This window comes from Vombatus ursinus, unplaced genomic scaffold (genome assembly GCF_900497805.2).
Source record: "Vombatus ursinus unplaced genomic scaffold, bare-nosed wombat genome assembly UNPS02014801.1, whole genome shotgun sequence".
Taxonomy (NCBI): Eukaryota; Metazoa; Chordata; class Mammalia; order Diprotodontia; family Vombatidae; genus Vombatus; species Vombatus ursinus.
The window spans coordinates 10,556,206-10,580,749 of NW_020954579.1; the positions used below are offsets into that span (position 1 = coordinate 10,556,206).

A 24,544-nucleotide genomic window follows, 5' to 3' on the forward strand; every position below is an offset into this window, starting at 1 on the left:
CCATTTCCTTCTCCAGCTTATTTTACAGATGAGGAACTGAGACAAGTGGGGTTAAATGACTTGCCTAGGGTCACACAGCTATTAAATATCTGAGGACCAATTTGAACTCAGGTCATCCTGACTCCAGGGCCAGAGCTCTATCTATTGCACCACCTATCTGTTATGGTTGAGGTAACTGAAGTTGAGAGATATTGTATGACTTGCCCAGGGACAGGCAGCTAAGTTGGTGTCTAAGACAGGATCTGAACTCAGATATTCCCGACTCCAAGACTAGAACATTCTATCTACTGCTCCACCTAGTTGGCAGCCAGTAGATAGAGAACTGGTCTTGGAGTCAGGAAGACCTGAGTTGCAGTTCTACATCTGATATGTGATTAGTGTGACAACCTGGACAAGTCATTTCACAGTGCCGTAGTGAGTAAGTTAGGGATGCATTGTTCATCTGCATCATTTGAGGGTATTTCTATACCCAAGAAATCATAAGTCCTGATCTCTTCCCCACCAAAAAAACTTTGAGTATATCTCCTGAATTTGTTGTATATCTTTCACATAGTCTTAATTTTACTTTCTTTGGAATATCATGTAAAACTGGGCCTTTTTTTGGCTAGGCAATGAGGTTAAGTGACTTGCCCAGGGTCACACAGCTAGTAAGTGTCAAGTGTCTGAGGCTGGATTTGAACGCAGGTCCTCCTGACTCCAGGGCTGGTGCTCTATCCACTGCACCACCTAGCTGCCCATATAACTGGGGCTTTTTAACTCTATATCCTTTCTTTAATATGCCCCTCATTTGGTTATTAAAATAAAAAATAATTTTTCTTACTATTTGTATAATTGTCATTCTGAAGCCCAGGTTTAAAAAAGGCTTAATAATTACTTGATAAAAACTTGATTCAGTAATATTCAGCAAGTTTTTTTCTCTTTTGTGTATATATAACATATATGTTGTTGTTCAGTCATTTCAGTTGTGTTTGACTCTGTGACCCCATTTTGGGATTTTCTTGGCAAAGATGTTAGAACAGTTTGCCATTTCCTTCTCCAGCTCATTTTACAAATGAGGAAACTGAGGGAAACAGAGCTAAGTGATTTCCCCAGGGTCACACAAGTAGTAAGTGTCTGAGGCCAGATTTGAACTCAGGGGATATGAATCTTCCTGATTCCAGGCCCAGCACTCTACTCCACTGAGCCGAGTAGGTGTCCAAACTCTTGGAGGAAAGTATGTTGCCATACTGTCCTATTAGACTGTATTGGATTGAAGATAGAGTTTTATTGAAGGTGGACAAAATACTATTTTTCTTTGTGTTCTAATCTATACTCAAATATTTGTACTTCTCCAAGTCAAAGATTCTTTATACTTGTCCATTCTATTACCTCGTTTCTTTTCTATGGATTATAGTATCTAGGTTTCCAGACTACTTCCCCAACTCTAGGCATGTTTATTCTTTATATCCCTTATCAAATGTCTAGTTTCATTTAGAAGGAGCTGAACCATCATTACTGAGAGTTTCTCTAATTGTTCTTATCTCCTTAGAGTCCTTTGTCTTCTCCTTGACAGCAGAAACTTTGGTTTTTGTCATACTCTAGTGCCTCTCACAAAATAGGTACTTAATAATTGCTATCTCATTAGCAGCACAATCAGGTGACACAGGAGATAGAGCCCTGGGCCTTGTGCAACCCCCTGATTTTACAGATGAGGAAACTGAAGTCCAGGGAAGTTAGATGACTTGCTAAAAGTCACAAAGGTACTGTGAGTCAGACCTGGGATTTGTATCCATGTTCTTTGACTCCAGAGCCCTTTCCACTGTACCATGCCAACTTCCTGTAGAAGTGAATTAATTAGGGAATCAAAAGATTATTTTAACATAGTATTTCAGTAGACAACCGCATTCATTTTCATTATAGCTTTAAAAAAATTTTTGGAGACAATCAAGGTAAAGTGACTTGCACAGGGTCACATAACTAGTAAGTGTTTGAGGCTGAATTTGAACTCAGGTCCCCCTGACTCCAGGGCTGGTATTCTATCTACTGCCACCTAGCTGCCCCTCATTATAGCTCTTAACACTTCTCATCATCCAAATGGGATGGCCTTTGCGTGGCAATAATTTAAATAAATTAAATCAATAGATAGGTATTCATTTACAAAGTCAGTTGGCTCAGTCTTTAGGTCTTTAGGTCCTGTCCTCCAGCATGCTGGCTGTCTTTCTGTTATTTAAGAACAAGAATGTCATCTGATTGCAGTGGGAAAAAATGCAAAATTTAAAGTCATAGAACCTGATTCAAATTCTTACTCTGCTACTTAGCACCTGTGTGACCTTGGGCAAATCATTTAACACTTCTGGGCTTCATTTTCTTCATCTGTAAAATGCGTGTATTTTAGACTAGATGAGGGTTTCTGCAGTCCTTTCTAGCTCCTAGATATATCTCTGATTTGCCACTTGAGTAACGTTTCTGATTATTTAATTAATTTATTTTAAAAGCATTCAGTCATTGTCTCAGTGGGCAGGAAAATAAAATAATGAAATGTATATTTTTTGTGTGTCTCTAGTAAGTAAGGATTGGTCATCCCAGGATGAGAGTGATCGGAGATTCTCAAAGCCCCATGCTAGTAGGTTGTTTCAGCAGTTAAGGAAGAAGAGTAATATATTCCCTAGATCATCTGAATCTGCCTCTACACGGTTCAATAGAAAGACCTTCGGTGAAAGAGGGTTTGAGGAGAGCCTTGACCTCCTATCCCCACAGCAAAACTTAAAAAATAATTTGAATTTGAAAAAGACTTTTGAAAGGGTTGATAGCAGCGTTCTTGAATCTCTACGGACAAACTCAAAAACAAGTATAAGCCTCAAAAAACTTGTGGGTCAGTCAGAGATGTATAAGATGGAGGCTCAACCCCCCAAAGCTATCCCAGGCATTAGAAGATCTTTCCATGAAGCTGATATTTCTGTAGAGTCCCAACAAAAGATTCTGAAGACAGAGAAAAGTCATGAGCTAGAGCCAGTAAAGAGTAACTCCAGAAAATCTCTGGAAGAAATCAATAAATATGAAATACGTGTCACCGGGACCCAACCACATGGCAGTAGTATTTCTCTCAAGAAATATATGGATGTAGAAGAGATTCCTAGTGTGAAGAAGAGTTCAAGTTTCCCAAAATATTGGGAAGAACCTGAGCAGAAATATGGAATTTCTGTCCCAGACTTCCAACCACTAAGTGTAAAGAGTAGTCAAATCCTCAGAAAACTATCAAGTAAAGTTCACATTCCAGAGAGCCCAGCTGCCTCTTTGGACTTGGTTGAGCTTCAGCCTGAAAAAGCAAAAGAAAAGTTCAGAAAGAAGCAGCCACTAAAAGTAACTGAAGGTAAGAGTTTCTTTTTACTGTGTAGTCTTTGTAACATAGCAACCAGTCATTGTTAGGCAACCACACATTTGGAAGGAATTCCTTTGTACATGCTACTCTAATCCATTCTTGCCATGGCTACATGTTGATTAATGGGACTTGTAGTTATAAAAACCATCCAAACAGTGCCAGCATTACATTTTCTAGAAAGGAGAAGATTCTCTTCCATTGGAAAGCTTTTTATTTTTGTATCTTAACAAAAGGCAAGTGTGTTGGGATTTGTATCTGTGTCCTTTGACTCCAGAGCCCTTTCCACTGTACCATGCTGACTTCCTGTGGAATTGAATTAATTAGGGAATCAAAAGATTATTTTAACACAGTAGTTTAGTAGAAAATTTTGTTTGAAGTCCCAAAATTTAATGCATGCAATTGCCACTCTACACTAGTGCTTGTGGCCCTTTAGGAAGACACAGAGACCTAGCCACTAGGGAGGGAGGCACAGAGACCTAGAGAAGCCACAAAGACTTAGCAATAAGATAAAGTTCTAAAGGCATAAATGTAAAGTCTTACACTTAGGTACAAGAAACTTTCATTAATTCATGATTAGATGAGGCAAGGTTGGCAACAATTCTTTTTTTTTGCATTTAATTTTATTTTTTTCTCAATTACATGTAAACTAAAATTTTTAACATTTAAAAAATGTTTTTGAGTTCTGTATTCTCTCCTTCCCATCTCCCCTCCTTGAGAAGGCAAGAAATTTGATATAGATTATAATTTGCAGTCATACAAAACATTTCTATGTTAGCCATGTGGTAAAAGAAAACACAGAACAAAAAACCAAAAATAAAGAAAGTTTAAAAAAGTATGCTTTGGTCTGCATTCAGATTCCATCAGTTCTTTCTCTGGAAGTGGGTAGCGTTTTTCATTATAGGTCCTTTGGAACTGTCTTGGATTATTGTATTGATGAGAATAGCTAAGTCATTCACAGTTGGTCATCATACAGAATTGCTGTTACTGTATCCAATGTTCTCCTGGTTCTGCTCATTTCACTTTGCATCAGTTCATGTAAGTCTTTTAGAACCTCACTTTTTTCACCTGTAAAATGAGGAGGTTGGACTAGGTGATCAGTAAGGGTCCTTTCCAATTTTAAATCCATTGATCCTCAAGGGATAAAGTTATGGACAGTGGAATTTCAAGCATTAGGATCATGGGATCATTGATTTAGAGCTAGGAATGGACCTCAGAGGTAATATGATCTGGATTAATCTAATCAAACCCCCTCAATTTGGATAAGAGGAAACAGAAGTCTTCAGAGGTTAAGTGATTGGTCCAAGCTCATGTAGTCAGTAATTGACAAAGAACAAATTGGTGAAGAACCCAGGTCCTCAGATTCCAAATCTAGTCCTCCTTTTGCATCAGACTTTCTATTGGGGATGTCTTTTTTGGACATGCTGAGGACCTTCTGGTTGCATATGAAACCAAACCACATAAACAGTTACTTAAGACTAGTTCTTGGGACAGAAGATACAGAAATATTTCATCTGGTGTTGGTAGGTTGTTAGACAATAACCATAGAAGTTGTCTGGGGACAGCTATACTTATTGACTTAATCTTAATAACCAGTTGAAGTAAGTTAATAGGTCTAATCAATTCTAAACTTCTATGATAATCAAGTACCTAGATAAAGATTACACTCAGCTTTTAGGATTACTGAGAATGGAAACTCTTAAGAGGGAGTAGAGGTTCATCTTAATTCCCTTTTACCCAAATTACCTTCTGACTATTCTTATTTATCTTCACCCTAACAAATAGACCCAAATAAATCTATGAAGATATCTTTCTGGTTAACAGCCTCTAAATTGATCCATCTTTCCTACAGCCGCTCTCTCTCTCTCTCTCTCTCTCTCTCTCTCTCTTAATTTAGGAGTACCTAAACAAGGTGGACTGAGAGCAGGAGTGTTCTAGTAAATGTTTAATAATTGGCTTTCTGAAAAAAAGAGGCCATAGCACACTTTTAAGTTTAGTCTGCATTATTAACATTTTCTCCATCCCTTTCTTGAGTTTGTGCAAATCAACAAAACAATAAATCAAGGTCTGATTTGCAACAGTTGCCTATTTCTAAATGCTCGTATTGAAAATTAAATGATCAGCTTTGGGGAGCTAGTTTGAACTGGCTCCAGCACACCTCTGTCTTGGGAGGAGGAGGCAGGGTTTGGGTGGAGGAAAGGGGAAGAGCTTTATAAAATTTTGCCCTGAGACGTGGAATTTAGGTTTGTGCTGCTAGCCAGTATAAAGATGTCTTTATGTTTTAAGCTATTATATCCCTCCATTCTGCACCCTAGGCCTGTCCTTTACTTTGAGTCCCTAAAAACTGTATCTAGGTTCAAGGCACACTTTGATCAGCATTTTTGAAAACAACAGGAACATAAGCCCCCATCTGAAGCTCTTTTTAAGGGAAAAGAAAAGAAATAGCAACAACCAAAGAACAAAGACCAGACCACACCAGAAGGCCACACTAACTTTAAAGCCATGGTATTTGATTAAACTGAAGAACAAAAAGAATACTTAGGAAAATTTATACCCCAACACACATAGGAGTATCTTCTCCTGTAGATTTCCATGGTACCCATGGAAGGAGGAACATTGGTAGGGAATATAAGTTGTCCAACTCATACCCCTAGGACTATGTCCCAGTTAGAACTCCAGAGCACAGTGGATAGGGGGCTGGGCCTGACGTCTGAAAGACTCAAGTTCAAATTTAACCTCAGACACTATTAGCCAAGTGACCCTGGGCAAGTCATTTAACTGCTGTTTGCCTCAGTTTCCTCATCTGTAAAATGGGATTATAATAGCACTTCCCTCCCAAGGTTGTTGTGAGGATCAAATAAGATAATAATTGTAAAGCATTTAGTGCATTGCCTGGCACATAATAAGTGCCATATAAATGTTAATTATTATTATTTGCATCTACCTCAGTAACAACTTCAGTTGGCCACCTGATATTTGGAGTGGGATGAGTAAATTTCTTTTAACTCCAACCATGCTTCTAGGAGCTAATTTAAGACTATGTAGATTATGTTGGAGCCTCAGGTAGCATGACTGGATGGATTGGGATAGACCTGCTGGCTTTTATCCTTCATTCTTGCAACTTTACCTAATTCACTGCTCTCTATAATTTTATTTGATGCAGAAAGCAATCAGCATTTTCTAGGCCTGAACAGACCAAAGTTCCTTGGGAAAAAATAAAGAGTCAAAGAGGTCATTTTCCTGGGTTGTGTTTCAAAATTCAAAGACACTCTTGCATTGAAACATAGCTATTACAAAAGAGAAAACAAACATGGAGGGGGAAATAATCCTTCTCTGAGGCACCCCTTTTCCAGGTGTAGTAATAAGATTTTAACACATTCCAAACCCCAGGTAAAATGGTAGTAAGGCACTAAGAATGATATGTACTCAATTTTTATTTTTACACACTTTGCAGACATACAAGATTCCCTTGGATTTTACAACAAACTCACAGAGGACAAAGTTGCTGTTGATGAACTCCAGCCTGTCTTGAAGATTATTGGAATGGATTTATCTGATGACGAGTTAGACAAGGTGCTACAAATGACTCCTGCCAATGGTGAGACTCGGTAGCATGCTTTATGAAATCAGCTGTTTCCATGGGATCCACTTAAGTGTTTAACATTTTTTGAGCTGCAATATATCTGCAGGCACTAACCAGAGCTCTGAAATATGTCAGTAATAAATGGGAAAGAAGAAGACAAGGTAAGGCTAAATGAGGTATAAAAAGAATGCTAGGCTTGCAATCAGATGACTTGAGTTTGAATCCCGGCCTTACTTCTTGCTACTGGTGTGACTTTGTGGAGAACAGTGTCCTCTGGGCCTCTGCTCCCTCATCTACAAAATGATACGGTTGGATTAAAATGGGAATTATATAAAAAAGATTTTCCTGGAGAGTCTGCTTGGAGGAGAGATGTTGTCAGTCACAGAGGTGAGGCAGAATGGGTGCTGAGATAGTAGTGTTCACAGGTGCTCTGGTGACCGGGTTGGACGATGGTAGGGGTTAAAAATTGGGTTGGTCACAGAAACTTCTCCTTGACCATCTAAGGCAAGAATTCTTAACCTGAGGTTCATGAACTTGTTTTCTTATAAAAATTATGGGTATGCAAAGGCATGAAAATGGGAGATGGAGTGTTGTATGAGGACCAGCAAAAGGCTGGTTTGGTCGCATCAAAGAATTCATGAAGGCAAGTTTATGGAGTATAATAAACTGGAAAAGGTAAACTGGAGCAATTTTATAGAAAGTTTCAAACAAAGGAGTTTGCATATGATACTAGAGGCAATAGTGAGCTTCTGAAATTTATTGATCAGGGGAATGACATTGTGCTATGCCTCTAGGGTCATCATTTTGGCATCTGAGGCTTGAGTCAGGTAGACCAATTGAGAGGCTATTGCAATATTCCAGAAGAAAGATAATGCAGATCTGAATTAGGGTGGTTGCTATGTGAATGGAGAGAAGAGAATGGAGTTGAGAAATATATGACGGTAGGATTGATAAGACCTTGCAATTAGCTCTACATAGGGGAAGAAGTAGAATAAAGAGTCAAGGATGGTTCCCAGGCTGTGAATCATTGTGATTAGAATGGTAGAGGTACGTACCTTAAAGACAGAAAGAAAGTTCAGAAGAGGAGTGGTTTGAGCAGAAAAGATCAGTTTTATTTTGGACTTCTGGAGTTTGAGATGTCTATGGGACATCCAGTTCAGAATATCCAATGTTGTAGATACAGAACTGCAGCTAGACTGGATATATAGATTTGGCAGTCATCTGCAGAGAGTAGATAATAAGTGAACCCATGGCAATAGTTGGGATTCTAAGAGACCTATATATCTCTGTATCTAAGAGATATAGAGAGAAGAGAGACCAGTACAGAACCTGAAGTGGGGACTGTGGTATACACAGTTAAGGAGATAGGATATGGGTGATGATCCAGCAAAGAGGACAGAAAAGGAGTGGTTAGATAGAAGGAGAAGCAAGAGAGCAGTGTCACAAAACTCCAGAGAAGAGAGCATATCCAGGTAGAGATAGGATGTCAAGAAGGATGAGGACTAAGAAAAGGTCATCAGATTTAATCATTAATTGCTAAGCATTTTCATTAAACCCTTACTACATGCCAAAGATCACTGGTAACTTTGGAGACAGCAGTTTCAGTTGACTGAAGAGGTCAGAAGCCAGATTGCAAGTGGTTAAGAAGAGAAAGTGCATGAGAAGAGAGGAAAGGAAATGGATGGAACAAGTATAAGAAGCAAATAACAGCTTTTTCTAGGAGTTTGGCTGAGAAAGGGATATAGGACCATAGCTTGAGAGGATACTAAAGTCTAGTGAGGTGTTTTGTTTTGTTTTGTTTTTTCAAAGGATGGATGGGTAGCATAGGGAAGCCTCGTTATTTTTGTAGCAGCAGGGAATAAAATTAGTTGATGGGAAGAATGCTATAAGAGATGGGATCATTGGGAACATATATAGGAGTTGGCCCTGGTGAGGAGAAAAGACACTTCCTCAGAAACTGGAATAAAGGAAGAGAAAATAGGGAATGAGGTCAAGACTTGGCTGTGAGATGTAGAGAAATAGAGAAGAGGTTGCCACCGGTGAATGGCCTCTATTTCTCTATAAAGTATTGAGAAGAAGTCCTCAGTTGAGGTTTGGGGGGCGGGGTGGTGGAAAGGCTAGGTGTAGGAAGCTTGAGGAGAGAAGTCAAGGTTTGAAATAGTTTCTGTGAGAGAATGAGATGGGAGCCAATTAGGGAGGAAAGGATTGCCTTGTGGCAGTGAGGGCCCAGTTGAGATGGGATGATATCAATTTGTAGTGGATCCAATCAGCATGGTTATGTGACTTCCTCCTGAGCCTTTCAGAACATGAGTAAGAATGGAGAAAGTCAATGGAAAAAATCCAGGGTTAAGCTTTTGCAGTTGATAGGACAAGGAAATGAGAATTCAAGAATGTAAAATCAAACTAGTTAACTTAGAGTGAAAATTGGGAAAGGAAGAGAAAGTAAAGCTACGAGCAGACATGAGAGCCTAGAAGAATGTATGGAGGACTGAAGAGACTTGAGGTCATGGTGAGGAGGAAGAATAGGTTTGGGAGACGTGAGGCCTAGTAAGAGATGAAATAGTAACAGGAGATTATGGTAGACACAGAATTCTTAATGGTGGAAATGGAATAGCTATGGGCAGAGGTAAGGTCAAGGTAGTGACTCTCTGTATGACTGAAGTGTAGTGAATGAGAAGGTTATAGGAGTTAACTTTAGTTTTGAGATTGGAAGTCAGACTTTTAGCTAAGGAAAAGTTTAGCAGAGAGGAAGCAGAGAGTAGAATGTCAGAGGACACATTCCAGGAACTTGGATATGAAGGAAAAAGAGAAGATGGGATTTTGAGCTGAAACAGTTTGAACATATTTTATTTTATAGCTATATCGATACTGAATTTAGCATTTATGACAACTTCATACTACAGAGAATATAGTTATCTAAACTTCTTCATTTTGTAGATACTGAAATGGTGGATTTAAAAGACTTTATGGTTAATCTGGCCAAAGCCCGACAGTTCTCAGAGTATAATGGTAGGTAGAAACTTTATTGAATACCTAAGTGATCAATACCATTTATCAGTACATTCATGACAATTGAATAATAATAATCATTTTAAAAAACTGACTCTAACAATAGATATAGATAAACTACATTGAGTTTAAAGAGTATTTTGATGTTGATGTTTGTTTTAGTTAGGTTTGATACCAGTTTGAATTCACTCATTAAATGAATGATCATATTTCTTTTGAAGTCTCCATGGGTACTGAGCATAATTTACTTGTTCCTGATGTTTTGACTACCAATTTGTTTTTATTTTTATTGTTAACATTTTCTTTTCCCACTCAGGACAAACATCCAAACATAATCCACAAAGCAAAATAAATTTCCCTAAAAAAGCTCAGTTAAGCAAAGCTACCAAATAGTCTGATTGTAGTCAACAATAATGTAAATTTTTTTTAGGAAAAAATTTTGTTAATGACCTTTGTTATTTATACTGCAGACATTTCCAATATTTCTACATCCCTCACCCTCAACTCTTACCTGTCACAAAAGAAAACAGTTAAGTAAAATGAACTATCTCACTATGACCATTTTTGACAGTAATATGTAGCATTCAGTACATATAGATTCCCACCTTTTTACCTCTATTCTTTGGAACCAGTATTGGTCATTGCCTTTAATTTAACTTCAGCAAGCTTTTAGTGCTGTTTTTTAATTTACATTGCTGTAGTTATTGTAAATGTTGTTTTTCTGCCTCTGCTATCTTCTTTCTGTATTAGATTGGACAAGTCTTATCATGTTTCCTTGAATATCAAACATATTTCATACGGGAATTTGCTGAAGCCAGCTCATACTGGTTTTTGAGAGTAGATTGCTAAATTTTCAGTGTAAACATTTACGCCTCAAGAATTAGTAAACACTACAAATTCAAGGCTTGATTTATTGTTTTTGAATGTCTGGACTTAAGAAAGTGATGATGGAGAAAATGTTAATAATGCAGATTAAACTTAGAAGTATGTTGTACATGTTTTAAAACAAATTTATTTATTATTATTACTTTTATTGATTATAATTTTAAAAATTATTACTTATTTATTAAACATTTACTAACATGCCCCTGAGCATATAGTTATAAATATAACATTATATTTATATTTTTGATTTTGCTGTCTTATTTCTGTATTAGTTCATAAAAGTCTCACATTTTCTTAAATATTAAAGTTTTTTTTTACAATGGCTCAATAATATTCTGTAACATTCATAGACTACAATTTGTTTTAGCCATTTCTCAACTGATAGGCATCTACTTGCTTTCCAGTTTTTTGCTACTTCAAAAAAATGCTGCGGCAAATGTTTTGAAATATATGGAATCTTTCTGTTTGACTTCCTTAGGCTATATACCCAGGACTAGGATTTCTGAGTCAAAGGGTATGAACAATATTGTACCTTTCCTCTCATAACTCTTACTTATTTTCTAGGATGATTTGACCAGATCAAGAGTGAATTGTGAACTGTATCTAAGTTTGCATGGTTTCACATGCCTCCTACTCCAAGAATGTTTTTTATCAACATTGCCCTTGAGTTGAAACCTCACAATTGTTTTAATTTGCCTTTCTTATGTTATTAGTTATATGGATCTTTTTTCATATGGTTGGTGTTGGCTTGAAATTCTTTTTTTGAAAACTGTTTATGTCCTTTGATTTCTTGCCTATTGAGGAATGGCTTTTAGTCTAATGTTATTTCCCATTTTCATAATTTGCTGATTTGAATAGAAAGGAGAGATTTTACCTAAGGAAGTAAGACAGAAAGAAAGGATACATCTATACCAAAATATTTATAATGCCACCTTTTGTTGAGGCAAAAAAACTGGAAATAGGGTGATTGCCTATTGATTTGGGGTTAGTTAAATTGTGGTATGTGAATGAAATAGAATATTGTTAAACCATTAGAAATGACAAATGTGAGGAACTCAGAGAAGCATGAAAGACTTGTACAAAAGGTTGCAGAATGAAGTAAGCAGAACCCAGAGAACAATATACACAATGATTCCAATCATGTAAATGAACGCCACCACAAGGCGGCCAAGCTCTGCTGAACTGAAATGAGGTTGTCACTCTTGATGTGACATGATAAAACATATCTCCTTCCTTTTGATAGAGAAGTGTCAGACTGTGAATGCTAAATGTTGCCCATACTTATAGTTTTGATTACTTAATTAACTGATTTTGCTTAACTGCTTTTTTGTTGTTGTTAAAATGAAAGTTTCCGTGAGAGTGAAGTATTATTGGGAAAATAACTGGTTTAAAAAACAAAAGGCATCATTAAACTTTTTTTTTAAAGGAAAGTTTTGGGCTTAATGTTTTGATTACCCCCTTCCTCTTTTAAGTCAGCACTTTGTTTCTGTGATTAGTTTTATTTATACTACTTTGTTGTTAATCTATTTTTATACATCTCCCCCTGCTATCCTATCCAAATTCCTTGAATTTACTTATATTGTTAATTTCTCTTTCTCTCTCCTTCTTCCTCTTTTTCTCCCCTCTCTCCTTCCTGCTTTGCCTTCCTCTCACCCCCTTTCCCTCTACTTACCTCCACTCTTTATTCTCCTTTTCAGTTTGTATGTGTGTGTGTGTGTTTTATCAAGAATTTTAATTTTCCTCCTCTTTTCTTTCTCCTTTTCTTTTATTAGGCCTTCTAACCACTCTTTGGGATCTTGTGAACAATCCATTCTCTTTTCTGCAGTTTTGTTTGTAGTTATTCCAGAATGAGTCTCTTTTTCTGGAATTTCAATTTGGAATTCTTTTAATTCATAGTATTTCTTTATTGGTTTTATTCACTCATTTCTTCAGTCTTTATATTGTTTATTCTCTCCTGTGAAGTCTTAACTTCTGAGCTTCACCCTTGTGAGGGTTGAAGGCCTTTACTTGAATTGATGCCAAAGGGCAGCTGTATTAGGGTGCATGTTGAAGGGTTGCATCTACTGTTGTTCTTTCTAAACTCCTCGACTTTGTGGCTGCTGGAGCCATTGCTAAATGGAAACCTAGAGAGGGGCTGGAGGTGGGGAATGGGGTAATATTTAGCAATGAACTAACAGCAGTCACTGTTTCTTCATCTATAAAACAAGCTGGAGAAGGAAATGGCAAACCACTCCAGTATCTTTGCCAAGAAAACCCCAGATGGGGTCACGAAGAGCCAGGCATTACTGAAAAGAATTAACAGCAACAATAGAAGCTGACAATACCCCCAAACACTCAATCCTCAGTGAAGAGTCAGTCAATAAACATTTATTAAGTACCTACTATGTGCCTGGCACTGTGCTAAGCACTGGGGATACAAAGAAAGGCAAAAAATGGTTCCTGCCCTCAAGGAGCTCACAATCTAATGGGGAAGACAACATGCAAACAACTCTGTACAAACAAGCTGTCTATAGGATAAATTGGACATAGTCAACGGAGGGAAGGCATAAGAGGAATTAGAAAAGATTTTCTATAGAAGGTCTCGTTTTATCTGGATCTTGAAGGAAGACAGGAGCTAAGAGGGAGAGAAAGCATTTCATGCATGGGGTACAGCCTGTGAAAGTGCTCAGAGTAAAAAGAGAATGTCTTTTTTTCCAGGAGCAAGAAGGTGTCCAATGTCACTAGACTGAAGACTATATAGGGACATGTTAAGCTATAAGAAGACTGGAAAGGGGTGTGTGTGTGTGTGTGTGTGTATGGGTGGGGCAGGTTATGAAAGACGACTTTGAATGTCAGAAGATTTTATATTTGATTCCGTTTTTTTATTAAGCCTTCCAACCACTGCAGTGGCTCTAAGGGACCACTGGACTTAATTGAGTAGAAAGGTTGGGTGGACAAAGTGGGGTGGCAGCAAGCATTTCATGATGTGGTCAGACTTACTTTAGGAAGATCCCTTTAACAGCTGAAAGGAAGATGGACTAGAGTGGGGCGAGACTTGAGACAAGGTAGACTGGCCAGCAAGGTATTGCACTAGTCTAAGCACGAGGTGATGAGGCCCCCTAGCAGGGTGTGGTAACAGTGTCAAAAGAGATAAAGGGGCATATTCAAGAGATGTACGAAGCTAAAATCAACAGGCCTTGGCAGCAGATTGGATATGGGGCGTGAGAGAGAATGAGGAGTCTATACTAATACCTAGCTCGTGAGTCTGGGTGACCGTGAAGATGGTAGTGCCCTCGAGAGTCTAAGGTAAGGGCAGCAAGCAAGAATCCAACAGCCATGTGGAGCTACCAGACCTCTGTCCAGAGCTTTTAGCCTTAAGAAAGGAACCCATAGCCCTGAGTATGAGCCGCTGAGTGGGGCAGTGATGGGGAGCTGAAAGCAGCCATGTGGAGACCTCAACACATTTCCTTCAGTATGGGGTCCATGGTGGGAGAACACAGAAAAAAAGAACAGGGACTTGATAGTGTCTCTCTTTGTTATTTCTTCTTTCTTTTCCCCGTAGGGTAAATTACCTTATGGTTTCATTTTCTTTTTTCCAGCAGCTGACCTTTTGCTTCATCTGGAACATTTCTTGTTGTTTGTGAGGTTGGACAGTAGAGGGGGCTGGTCTTGAATAAAAGCTTCCATCATCATATTGTATCTCTGCTTTTCCTCTCAATAAAAATTGTTTTTAGTTGACTTTATGTAAGTCCTATGTCATCAGTATTTTATGTATACTGTTATTTCCAAAGGATTTTCTCTTCCTCATGGTTTTTTAGTAATATTGAGAAATATCAATGATTTCTGTCAGTTTTGAATCTTGCTGCTTTACTGATGCTATTGTCTCAATTTTTTGCTACTTCCCTAAGAGTCTCTGAGTAAACTATCATATCGCCCCCAAAACGGTATCTATTTGAATTTTTTACCTGATCATTCTTTTAATTTCTGTTTTGAAATTCTTTCCTTTTATTTTTAATAATTCATCTGAATTTTTAAAAATAAGTATCATGGATCACCATGATCAGAGAATGAATCACTTGATAGCCGTCCTTTTCTCTATGAGCCGTCCTGTATTCAGTCCAGTACTTTGATAGCAAGTACAATGTTAACGAGGTAATCCTTGGTGTCTTTCTGGATTGGTGGGAGTTCCTGAGCTCATCTTTCACTATCATAACTTTCCAGTGCCTAGGATGACCTCTGTGTTGTAATGAGACATTGGAGGTAGGACTCAAGAATATGTTATGGCTTTAGGGAAGCGTAATGCATTGCATATTAAGTACTAATGTTTAAGCATCATGCTAGGCTCTGGGGAGTTATAAAGATTCATTATGATATATTCCTATTATCAAGGTCCTTACAGTGCCTAGGAGAGATGGGGTAAGTGTCAGTTGTGGTGTTAATGATTTACTCTTCTAGTAACTGAATTCTAGAATCTTCTCATTTTTACTGGAGTTTTCCATTAAAACTTCATTTTATATAAGTAACATCTCTTGTCCACTCCTTTGTTTTCAGTGTTGAAAGATGCCATTGATGTCGTTAAAGAATTTGAAGACGAAAAAGTTCCCTTGGATAAAGTACAGCCCAAACTGAAGAAATTGGGAGTCTATTGTTCCTTGAACGAATTTAATAAAGCCTTAGAAGAGATACCTCCTGATAGTAAGTGAAAGAGATATTTATAGGTAAATTGGGTTATTCTATTCAAAAGCACTATTTGCTATGCCTGTTTCAAAGTGAAGGAGATTCATTATGCCGTGAATGGGGAAATTTTCAGCTCCCCTAAGTAGAAGGGAAAAGGCTCAAGTTTCTCCTTATACTCTATTTTCCCTCCCCTCCCATGTTTCCTTGTGAAATTTTAAATGTGAATGCAAATTTGATTTTCATAGACTGATTGATTTCCCTTCAAGAACACTTCAAGATCTGATTTTCCCAAATCCCCAGAATTATGATTGAGAGTACAGGGATATTCTAGCGTTCCCCGGCTCCTAAAAATAAGCTGCTCAAAGGAATGTTTGATCTCTTCCATTCAGTTAGGAAGGATATCACTTTGTAGAATTGTATCTGAAAGTTTTGTTCAGTGAGAAGGACCTGGGATTTAGAGTCAGAGGACCTGGGTTTGAATCTTATCTCTGAAATTTATTGCTTGTGTTACCTTGGGCAAGAAACTGAATTTCTTGGGGTCTCACTCTTCTCATCTGCAAAATTAAAGTGTTGGACAGAATGACCTCTAAAATTTCTTCTGGTTTTAAATCTGTGTTTGGGCAGTTGAGTAAATTGGTCTTGCCAGTATCCTTGACTTTGTGCGGCCTTGGATGAGTTAGATAAGTGAATCTCAGCTTCTTTGAGTGTGAAGACCCTTTCCCATCAAAATGTACAGACTTTCACTTGAGAGGAGTAGTTATACTTTTTAGCATCCAGTGATTGAGAGTACAGATAATAGATAATGGCTAAAACCACTATAAATTCAGTAATGCTTTTAAATAAGGGAGTAGGTGAGCTAGCCCACTCTCTTACAGCATCTACAAACTTTCAAAAATTGTAATATGTTTGCTTGAGACATATTGTTCATTCAGTCTACCAAAGGTTTTTTGGTTATTTATTATGCAAAGCCACTAGGTAGACAGGGCATTGAGCCTGGAGTCAAGAAGACCTGGGTTCAAATTTGGCTTTGGATACTTGCTAGCTTTGTGGCCCTGGGCAAGTCACTTAACCTCTGTCTGACTCAGTTTCTTTATAAGATAATCTCACCTACTGCCTAGGGTTGTTGTGAGGATCAACTAAGATGATATTTGTAAAGTGTTTTGCAATCCTTAAAGTGCTATATAAATGTTACTTATTATTATTATTCCATCACTTCACTTCACAGGGATGGGCCAACCCTAGAGCTCACCATTACCTACAGATATTTGCACTTCTAAGATCAGAAACTCTGTCACTCCTCTATGCGACCATATCTTCCTGCTGTTCCATCTCTGCCTATGTTTTACCTCTCCTAAACTGGTTCTTCCCCCCTTGACATGTCCTCCAGTCCCTCCACCCCTCAGTACTTCTTCAAGCCATTGATCTTGCTCTGACTTCATTTTCTTTCCTTCTCAATTTGTACTGGGCCAGGCCTGACTCAGCAATGGAACAAAATGAGACTCATAGACCATTCCACACTGGACAAAAAGGAAGTTTACCAGGAAAAGATACTTTGCAATGATAAACCATTGGTTCAGACAGACCCAGTGTCCCTTATCTCCACACAGAAACACATCTGGTCAGAAAGGTGTGTTAATTCATATAGCTATGGGACATCCATCAAGTTTGATGGGATTCCTAGTGGGCTAGATTTTTTTTATTCCTTAGGTGAATGAAATGCCTTATCGATAGCTCACATCCCCTCTGGGGCAGCTTCCCTGCCTTTTATGGAAAAACTAGCTGAGCCTACGTGGCAAGAACCCTAATAGAAGTTGTTTCTACTACATCAATCTTTTCCCCCACTTAATAGTAATTTTTTTCCAATTACGTGTAAAGATAGTGCTCAGTATTCACTTATGTAAGATTTTTGAGTTCCAATTTTTTTTCTCCTTCCCTTCTCTCCCCAAGATGGCATGCAATCTGATATGGGCTATACATGTACAATCATATTAAACGTACTTCCACATTAGTCGTGTTGTGAAAGAAGAATGAAAACAAAAGGGAAAAACGAGAAAGAAAAAAACAACAAAAGAGAGAAAATAGTATGCTTCGATCTGCATTCAGACTCCATAGTTCTTTCTCTGGATGTGGATATCATTTTCCATCATGAATCTTTTGGAGTTGTCTTAGATCCTTGTATTACTGAGAAGAGCTAAGTCTATCAAAGTCAGTCATCCCGCAATGTGGTTGTTACTGTGTACAATGTTATCCTGGTTTTGCTCATTTCACTTAGCATCAGTTCATGTAAGTCTTTCCAGGTTTTTCTGAAGTCCACTTGCTCATCATTTCTATAGCACAATAGTACTCCGTTACATTCATAGACCACAACTTGTTCAGCCATTTCCCAACTGATGGGCATCCCCTCTATTTCCAATTCTTTGCCTCCACAAAAAGAGCTGCTGTAAATATTTTTGTACATGGGGTCCTTTTCCCTTTTTTATGATCTCTTTGGGATACAGACCTAGGAGAGGTCTACCACATTAAACTTGACCCTATAGTTAACCTGTTCAACTCCTGAATTCTTTGCATTGTTGTCTTCTCACCATCCATTCCTTGCCAAACTCCAACCCTGAATTATTCTCAGCATCCTCCTTCTCTATTCTCACTTAAGTACAGTCAAATGGAGCTGAAGGAAATCATTCAACTGAGCTGACTAGGCACAGTCACAACCTAAACTATACATAACCACTACCTATTTAAACTAACATAGGGGCAGCTAGGTGGCGCAATGGATGGAGCACCGGCCCTGAAGTCAGGAGGACCTGAGTTCAAATCTGGCCTCAGACCAAACACTTGACACTTACTAGCTGTGTGACCCTGGGCAAGTCACTTAACCCCAGTTGCCTAAAAACAAACAAAAAAAAACCAACCAAAAAAACTAACCATAAACTATAGATTAATGTTATCTAATGTCAGTGGGGCCCTCCCTCACAGTAGCAAGATAATCCTGTTACTCCTTTCTAATCCATTCCCTGTCCCATACTCAACAGAAGCTGTTCCATATCTTTTCTCTCCTTAAGTCTCCTCCACCTCCCTCTTTCCTGAACCCTCTCAGCCAAGGATCTCTCCTCTGACCCTCTGAGTCTCATGAGCCAATTGAATCTAATTTCTATGGATTTCCTCTTTCCCCCCTTATCCACATTTCAAACATTCCCCTACCCCAGACAGAATCTCCTACTGTCTCCTCCCTTTCTCTTGTCTCTGATAATGAGGTGGCCCTTCTCTTTACCAACATCAGCTTCTCTACATGTTCCCTTGATCCCAGACTTCCTGTCTTTTCCAGCAGATTGGCCCCTCAATTATCTCTGTCCCCTCTCATCTTCAATCTTTCCCTGTTTACCAGTTCATTTTCTGCTGGATAGATCCAAGGCCCTGGAGTCAGAAGGACCTGAGTTCAAACTTGGCCTCAGACACTTAGTAGCTGTGTGACCCTAGGCAAATCACTTAATCCTGATTGCCTCCAACAACCCCACCCTCCCAAAAAACCAAAAACCAAAAACCACGTCTAAGACTTCCCTTCCTTAAAAACTTTCACTAGACCCTGCCATCTTCTCAATCCATCATCCTGAAGTTCTCTATTTCTCACCCAAACTCCCCGAAAAAAGCTCTCTATTCTGGATGACTTCATTTCCCCTACTTTCATTCACTTCTCCACCTTTTGCATCATGGCTTTTGGGGTTCATCATTCAAATGAAACTATCTTTCTAATGATACCAATGATAAGTTATTTGCCCAAAGTGCTGACCTTTTTTCAGTCCTGAGTCTTCTGGCCCTCTCTGCTGAATTTGATATTATTGACTACCTTCTCCTCCTGGATATTCCTTTTCTCTGGTTTTTGTTTTTAGATACTGTTCTCTCCTGATTCTCCTCCTTCCTGGCAGACTACTTAGTCTTCTTTGCTGGCTTATCAACCATATTACGCCATGTGACTATGGATGTACTCCAGGGCTCAGTCCTGGGGCCTCTTCTCTGTCTACCCTCTTTCTCAGTGACCTCATCAGGTCTAATGAATTTAATTATCATCTTTTTATCCAGCCTGACTCCCTCACTTGAGCTCCAGTACTGTATCACCACCTGTCTACTAGGCATTTTAAACCGCATATCTTAGAGACATCTTCAACTCAATACTCATTATCTTTCCCCTGAGCCTACCCCTCTTTCAAAACTCCTTTTTTTCTGCCCAGGCACTATCACCCTTGCAGTCACTCAGGTTAACAACCTTGGCATTATCCTTGACTAATCAGTTGCCAAATCTTATTGTTTCTCCCTCAGTACCATCTCTTGTATCCTGTCCCTTCTCTCTGCTCACACAGCCATCACCTTATCTCAGGTTATTATTATTTCTCCCCTGGACTATTTTAATAGGCTTCTAATTGGTCTCCTTGTCTCAGGTTTCTTCCCACTCCAAATCCATCCTCCATGAAGTGACCAAAATGACTTTACTTATATGCAGATCAGACTCCATCACTCCCCTCCTCAGTAAACTCCAGTGACTGACTAACTGTGCCTCTAAGATAAAATATAAATTCCTCTGTTTGGTTTTTGAAGTCCTTTGCAACCTGGCTTCAACAAGCACTTTCAGCCTCATTGTATTTTACTCCTTTTCTTGCACTCGATAATTCAGCCAACTTGTCCTGTGTTCCTAATATGTTCCTTATATATTCCTCACTCAATTACCCATCTCTATGCACTAGCTATCCACTAGCTACATGAAGCCTCTCTCAACTGTCCTACAACCGCTAGTGTTCCATCCTCTAGTTACCTCATTTTTCCACTACTTTATATTCACTTTGTATTTACTCTTTATACATTTATGTTTTGTGGTGTGGTGGGCATAGCTTCAGTCCCATTTTCTTCTATTTTTTTCTCTCCCTTGGTTAGTTTGTTCACTCATGCTGTCAGGTTGAGGGTACCCAGAAGGGATGCTACAGATGACTTTCAGGATCCGAAGGGTAACTCTGCTGTGGGGGAGCTATATTTCCACAATTCACAACTATAGCCCCTGAACCCCACCTTCTATTCCCCCTTCTGCATTTCACATTTAACAAACCAGTCAAGATGACACCGTTAACTCTTAATCAGAAACATTTCCTAAACTGAAGGCAAAGCAAGAATAATGTAATCATAACCTTCCTCCCATAAACCTAGGACACACTTACTTGCTTGTCGACGTACCTAGTGTTTGGGCAGGAGAGTGGGCACAGACTTGCCTAACCTTAGCAAGGAGGCACATGCTCCCACTGGGTAGCTCACATCGATGGACAGGGGGCCTTGGTGTCCTGGAGACACAGTCTCTACTGTTCACTGATGGAGTCAGGCTGTTTTTCTTGTGGGCCTCTCCATTCTTTTCCTGAGACAGGCTAGGCTGCTTTTCTGCTGACCACTCCTCTTCTGGACTGCCAAAGGAACATTCAGCCTTTTCAGTGGAACAGAAACACCAAGCCTGAAATCTGCAGAGCTTTTCCTGTTTGTTCTCTTGGTTGGGCTCTGAGGAGTCTCCATCTCTCAGGCAGTATTAGATCATGGCATATAGAATTTGAGAGTTGGAAGGGACCTCCTAGGCCATCCACTCTAGTCCAAAACACAAAAAGAATTTCTACTGTAATATACTTGGTTAAAGATTTCCAAGTAGGTAGAGCCAATCACCTCTTAAAGCAGTCCATTCCCCCTTTGGATTGTTGTTCAGTCATTTTTCAGTTGTATCTGACTCTTCATGACCTCATTTGGACTTTTCTTGGCAAAGATACTAGAGTGGTTTGCTATTTCCTTCTTCAGTTTATTTTATAGATGAGGAAACTGAGGTAAATAGAGTTAAGTGACTTGCCCAGGGTCACCCAACTGGGAAGTGTGTGAGACCAGATTTGAACTCAGGAAGATGAGTCTTCCTGACTCCTGGCTGGGTATTCTATCCACTGCACCACCTAGCTGTCCCATCCCTGTTTAGATAGCTCATTGTAATTGCTATGAAGTTTTCCCTGAAAGAAGGAAAACTCTTCCCTGAAACAGGAAGCTGATGGCACAATGGATAGAGTGCTGGGCCTGGAGTCAGCAAGACCTGAGTTCAAATTTTAACCTCAGACCCTATAAGCTATGTGACCCTGAGCAAGTCACTTAACCCGTTTGCCTCAATTTCCTCAACTGTTAAGTGAAGATAATAATAGCACCTACATTCAAGAATTGTTGTAGGGATCAACTGAAATAATTTTTGTAAAGCATTTAGCCCAGTGCCCAGCACATATGGGGTGCTTAATAAATGCTTATTCCTGCCTCTTCCCTCTTTGACTTTGAGCCTGAATTTGCCTCTTGGCAACTTTTATCCATTGCTCCTAGTTCTCCTCTCTGGGGCCAAAGAAAACATGTCTAATCCCTCTTTATCTGATGCCCCTTCAGATACCCGAGGACATCCATCATATCCCCCAATCTTATTTTTCCCAAGTTAAATATGCCCTGTTCCTTCAACCAGTTCTCATTTGTGATGCACTTGAAAACCTTTGCTATCCTTGTTGCCTTTTTCTGGTTATTCAATCAATCAGTCAATAAACATTAAGTGCCTACTATGTGCCAGGCGCTATTAATGTCCTTCTTAAATCGTGGAACCCAGAACTGAATATAGTGCTTAAGGTGAGGTCTGATAAGGGCTAAGTACAGTGGGACTGTCACCTCCCTGTGCCTCTCAACCTTGTCCAAGATGACATTTACTTTTTAGGCTGCTAGGTCACGCATTTAACAAACCAGTCAAGATGACACCATTAACTCTTAATCAAAAACATTTTCTAAACTGAAGGTAAAGCAAGATAACGTAATCATAACCTTCCTCCCATAAACCTATTGGTTTACTCATATTGAGCTTGCAGTCCATTTAAACCCACAGGTGTTTTTCAGAGCTACTGCTATCTAGCCATACCTTCCCCATTTTAGACTTAGGAAGTTGCTTTCCTCTAACTAACTGTAAGACTTTACATTTATCCCTATTGAATTTCATCTTACTGAATTAAGCACAGTGCTCTTGCCTGTGTCATCTACTGTGTTTAGCTATCCCACCCAGCACTGTGTCATTTGCAAATCTGAGGAGCATACCATCTATCCCTTTATATGTCTTTAGATGGCAGTGAAGACAAAGGCAAAGATAAAGGCATTTCTTTCTCTAGTCAGCTCCTCCAAACAGCATAGCTTTTCTTCCAATTAGCCTCTCCAAGAAACAAAGCTTTCTTTCAATCAGCTCTTCCAAGATGTATAGTGAAAGCTCTCAAGATGCCTTTTGGACCAAGCTCCAAGGACCCTTCTCAGACTCATTCTGATATATGCTCTTAACCAGCCTTACTACTCCAAAATAGGGTATCTTGTGAAGTGAATCACCCATATCTTATGATGAGAAGCCCAAATCCACATTTCCATCAGGCATAGCACACCTAGACAATATATGTGGTGACTATTATCCCATTGAGGGCAGCTAGATGGTGCAGTAGATACAGTGCTGGGCCTGGAGTCAGGAAGACTCATCTTCCTGAGTTCAAATCCAGCCTCAAACACTAGTAGTGTGACCTTGGATAAGTCATTTAACCCTATTTACCTCAGTTCTCTCATCTGTTAAAAAAATGGGCTGGAGCAGGAAATGACAAACCACTCAAGGATCTTTGCCAAGAAAATTCCAAATGGGGTCATAAAGTGTAGGACACAACTGAAACAACTGAACAGCAATGAAATTATCTCCCCTGAAGGAATATAAAGTCTTTGAGAGGAGAAATTGTTTCATTTTTTTTTGTTTTTGTATATATAGTGTCTTAGCACAGTGCCTGACACATACTAGGTGCTTAATGCAGGCTTAGTGATTAAGTGATTGAGATATTGATTCTTTGTAATAACTCTACCATATTCTACAGATAGAGAACCATTGACTCAGGTCATCTGAAAAGGACTTTAGTTATAATCTTGTTCAGTCCTCTCATTTTATAGAGGAGATAACTGAGTGACTTGCCTGAAGTAGTAATTAGCAGAGCAAGGCCAGGCCTAACTCAGATGAGTTCAGTAATTCAGCTATAGGCTCAGAAAGTAATGAGACACTGGTGGACCATTAAATGCAATAAAAATTACTTTGCTAATAATAAAGGGGAAAAAAAGACATGGTTCCTGAGGTTAAACGTGATAGTAATTCAGATAAAAAGGCTACTCTCCTCTGTCTCTGCATTTACTATGGCAACCAACCACATTAAGTCAGAAAAGTGTTCCAAACTGGGGAATAGGAAATCTGTTAAAACCTCCAGTACCACGTAAGCTGGGCCTTTTATCCCTTAGGTGGCAAGGAAGCCAAACCAGTAATCATTCCAAGAATGGCCTCCCTACCTCCTTAAAGGGAAACCAGCCCAATCTACATAAACTAGGTGACAGTCCTATATATTCTCTTTCTCCAAATCCTTTCAATTATTTGGTGACTGCCTCTAGTTTCCCATCTGATATTGCTTTAGGCCTGTCTCAAATGGGCATTAGTAATTGAAATGAATTTTGCAAATGGAAGGGAGCTGTGGAAATACATGATAACATTTGTGTTGTGCCTGTTATGAGAAGAGAGCAGCTGTAGTTCCTTTGAATAATGATCATTTTGAGTATGAGTGGCAGCATGTTATGTATGTACAGCTCTGCCATCAACTTACTATTAGGCAAGTCACTTAAAACTTTCTTCACCTCTGTTTTCTCATCTGTAAAATGGGATCACTAATACTTGTTCTAGTTAGTTGTCCTTCATACTCGAAGAGGACCAAAATGACATTACCATGTTGGAGTCATTATGTTGAACTGTGGCTGATCAGACAATCTCAGAATGCTCTACCGCAGGTCCGGTACAAATAGTCTGTATTCCAAATATTGGACTCATAGAGTGATGATCCAATGAGCAAATGCATCTGAAAATATGTATTATGTATGGGTAGTTCTCATAAGAATTTCTCATCATCTATTCCTCACCTTCAGTGGGCAGAGGGTCAGCCTGGTGTAGTGGATAAGAAGATCTGGGTTAGAGTTCT

General features: G+C 39.0%; 1 protein-coding gene across 1 annotated transcript in view; it reads left to right on the forward strand.

The window, feature by feature from the left end:
• Positions 1 to 24,544, forward strand: part of EFCAB13 (EF-hand calcium binding domain 13) — a 180,397-nt gene that overhangs the window by 12,886 nt on the left and 142,967 nt on the right. The window contains exons 6-9 of the mRNA XM_027872969.1: positions 2,543 to 3,349; positions 6,810 to 6,953; positions 9,876 to 9,947; positions 15,363 to 15,506. Coding sequence (XP_027728770.1) covers positions 2,543 to 3,349; positions 6,810 to 6,953; positions 9,876 to 9,947; positions 15,363 to 15,506 — 1,167 coding nt within the window. The remainder of the gene's footprint in view (positions 1 to 2,542; positions 3,350 to 6,809; positions 6,954 to 9,875; positions 9,948 to 15,362; positions 15,507 to 24,544) is intronic.